The sequence below is a fragment of the Diabrotica undecimpunctata genome, chromosome 5 (genome assembly GCF_040954645.1).
Source record: "Diabrotica undecimpunctata isolate CICGRU chromosome 5, icDiaUnde3, whole genome shotgun sequence".
Classification (NCBI taxonomy): domain Eukaryota; kingdom Metazoa; phylum Arthropoda; class Insecta; order Coleoptera; family Chrysomelidae; genus Diabrotica; species Diabrotica undecimpunctata.
The window spans coordinates 141,270,524-141,273,864 of NC_092807.1; the positions used below are offsets into that span (position 1 = coordinate 141,270,524).

The 3,341-nt window shown below is 32.7% G+C and overlaps 1 protein-coding gene across 1 annotated transcript; it reads left to right on the forward strand.

The window, feature by feature from the left end:
- Positions 1-2,702: 2,702 nt before the first annotated feature.
- Positions 2,703-3,116, forward strand: LOC140442495 (uncharacterized). Its single transcript, XM_072533563.1, has one exon. It carries the CDS (start codon positions 2,703-2,705, stop codon positions 3,114-3,116), a length of 414 nt encoding a protein of 137 aa, XP_072389664.1.
- The last annotated feature ends 225 nt before the right edge of the window (positions 3,117-3,341 follow it).

Consider the following 3,341-nt stretch of genomic DNA (forward strand, 5'->3'; position numbering starts at 1 on the left):
TGCCAGGTTCATCCAGCGTCTTCTTGACTTAAAAATCTATATTATATAATTCTTCGCAGTAAATCATTTTCTTTTTTAAAGAATCATTTATTATAAAGTGCTTTTCAAATATTTTCGATAATAAAATTTGTTTAACTAAAAGAAATCTGAAGCAACGTTTTAAAATTCTTATAAATATGGCAGCGTAAAATCGCCACAACTGCCATCTACTTATGATATAATCTATGACTTTGACAAAGGAAATCTATCTTTGGCAAAGTCTTTTATTTGCGACTATAGAAGCGATCTGTAATGGTATCATTTTCACTTTTGCGTTTATACAGAAAAATACGAGATCATAATTTTGAACTTTTCGTTTTTTGTTTATAAAAAGCATAGCAAACATTTTAAAATTGTTTTGACGTTTCGATTTTTAATTCGGATATCCTTTCCAAAAATTATAATATTGAGTTCTAATATCTAATACGTCTGGGAGATGACGCTAACATTCCGCTACAAAAATGTCTGTTCCGAAAAATATTACAATTTCGTCCAAGTAATCAATTAAATAAATTTACATGTAGCCAATATTAAATTTTGTTTTTGAAGAACCGTTACACATTATTTATATTGCTCAAATTAATTTTAATTCTTCATGGCTCAAGGATATACTTGACCTAAGACTACTGCCATCTCCCGGAAAATTTGATAATCTATCAGTCAGAGCGCCGTTGTTCCTTTATTGGAAAAAATTCAGTTCAGGGAAAAAGAAAGACTGTTTGGAACTGAATAATCCGGGTATTTAGCATAAATAACTTTTTTTAGTTAATATATACCAATGGAAAGAAACTCTACATGTGTCCTGTAGGAAATTCGCTGTTGTTTTTAGTTATTAACGAGTTCAAAAAATATATTTTTTTAGTTACCATTAAAAGGTTAAAATAAAATTCCAAACAATTTTAAATAAACGAATAAAGCAAAATTGTTAATTATATAATAATATATATATATATATATATATATATATATATATATATATATATATATATATATATATATATATATATATATATATATATATATATATATATATATATATATATATATATATATATATATATATAATGTTAGTATGTCTGTTTCTATTGATGTTCTATGTTTTATTTCGTCATTACTTCTCCTATCCATTCTTGTTACTCTGCAGCATCTTCGCAGGCATTCAATCTCTGCTGCTACTATCTTACATACATATTTAGGTGTCTATCCCACCATACTGGGTTAAGTTGTCGGATTGCTGTTCTTGTTTGTCCCAATCTTTGCTTAATTTCTTCCTCTGGTATTGCCTTTTACGTGATTATAAACCCCAAGTATTTAAATTTATCCTTTCCTTTGATTGTTACGTTGTCGTCAATCTGTAGATTTTCTGTCTTCTTCACTTGTAGATAGGTACTCTGTTTTCGCGAGGTTAATATCTAGGCCAGCCTTGGTATATTCTTCTTGTAGTTTCTTCATCATGTAACTGAGGTCTTCTTGGTCTTGTACAATCACTACTTGATCGTCTGCGTATATAGGTATTCGTTTCGTACCGGTACTCCCATGCCTTCGCATTTTCTTTTCCATGTAGGGGAACTGTGCCTATGTTGGACTCCTGTCTATGATGGACCCCCTGCTGGAATTTCAAATATGAAATATGCCGCTTGCGCACGAAGTTTGTAGTTTAGTATTTGCAAAGTTTCAGACCCTGGAGGTTATAACAGTAAATTTGTGAAATAAAATTAAAATTTGGCGTTGCTGATCTAATAAAATTTTTTGATAAGTAATATTTTACTGGTAACATACGTTAAGCTAAGTATTGCTTTTGTTTTGTATAAAATGACTACACTTTCTTTGTCAAATACTATACTTTGTTTTAGGTTGGTCAAAACAAAAGTAATAGAATTAAATTAACTGTCTTGTCTATTTGCCTATGATGGACCCCTTAGTCGTTACCTATGACGGACTAGGGGTCCATCATAGCAAAAAGGAAATAAGTTGCTACTTAACGATTAACATAATACATTTTACAGGGATGGATCCTCATGAAAGGCAACAGTGGAATGAGAGTAATATGCAGCAAGCTTTAAAAAGCATACAAGAAAAAACTATGGGGTTTAAGCTGGCATCAAAAACATTTAACGTTCCAAAAAGGACTTTGAAAAGGCACTTTAATAAGTACCTAATAAGGAAGTACCAAAGGTGATTTGGGAGGACGAAGACCAATATTTTCCACTACTATTGAAAAGGAAATTGCTGACCATATTATCACCATGGGAGCTCGTTTTTTTTGGCCTGACCAGTAAAGATTTACGAAAACTTGTATACGAAGTAGCTGAAAGAAACAATATTAGCCACAGTTTTAATAAGGAAACCAAGATGGCAGGCTGCAAATGGGTCAGAGGCTTTTGCTTTTTAAAGCGAAATCCTGGAATATCATTACGAACTCCAGAAAATACTTCGTTGGCAAAGGCTCAAGCTTTTAATAAACCAAATATATGTGCTTATTTTATAGCATTAGCATATTTATTAGACGAGTTTCAATTTCCACCGCAAAACATTTATAACATGGACGAGACCAGTTTGACAACTGAGCAAAAGAGATCGCAGAAGATTTATAATAGGTAAAGGTAAAGGTTGGTGCTTTAAGTAGTGCAGAGCGCGGTCTACATGTTACGGTCGTATGTGCAATGAATTCAGTTGGAACATATGTTCCTCCTGCTTTGATTTTTCCTCGACAGAAAAAGAAAGACGAACTTATGATCGATGTACCTACTGGAAGTGTAGCCTTCGCTCAAGAAAAAGGATGGATGACTTTCGACATTTTCTGTCTCTGGCTGCAACATTTTTTAAGGTATTCAAAGGCTTCTAAAACCAACCAAGTTTTGTTGTTACTCGATGGTCATGGTAGTCATAAAAGTTTTGAAGCTCTCCAGTTTGCAAAAGAAAACGGTATTATTATGTTTTGTTTACCTGTTCACTGCTCTCATCCCGTTCAACCCTTAGACGTAGGATTTTTTTACCACTTTAAACTTACTACGGACAAGAAATTCAATTATGGCTGCGATAGAATCCAGGTAAAACAGTTACCCAATTTAAAGTAGCGAGTATCTTTAATAGAGCATATTTAAAAGGTGCTCTTCCATCAAATGCAATAAATGCATTTAAAAAGACAGAAACAGAACCGTTCAATCCAGATGTCTTTGAGGATTGGCAATTTTTGCCGTCTACAACAACAGATAAAGAAAATTATGAACAAAACCCACTACCAGGATGTTCTGACGAGAATTCACTACCGGATCATCGGAACCAAAATGTTTCTTCGATTG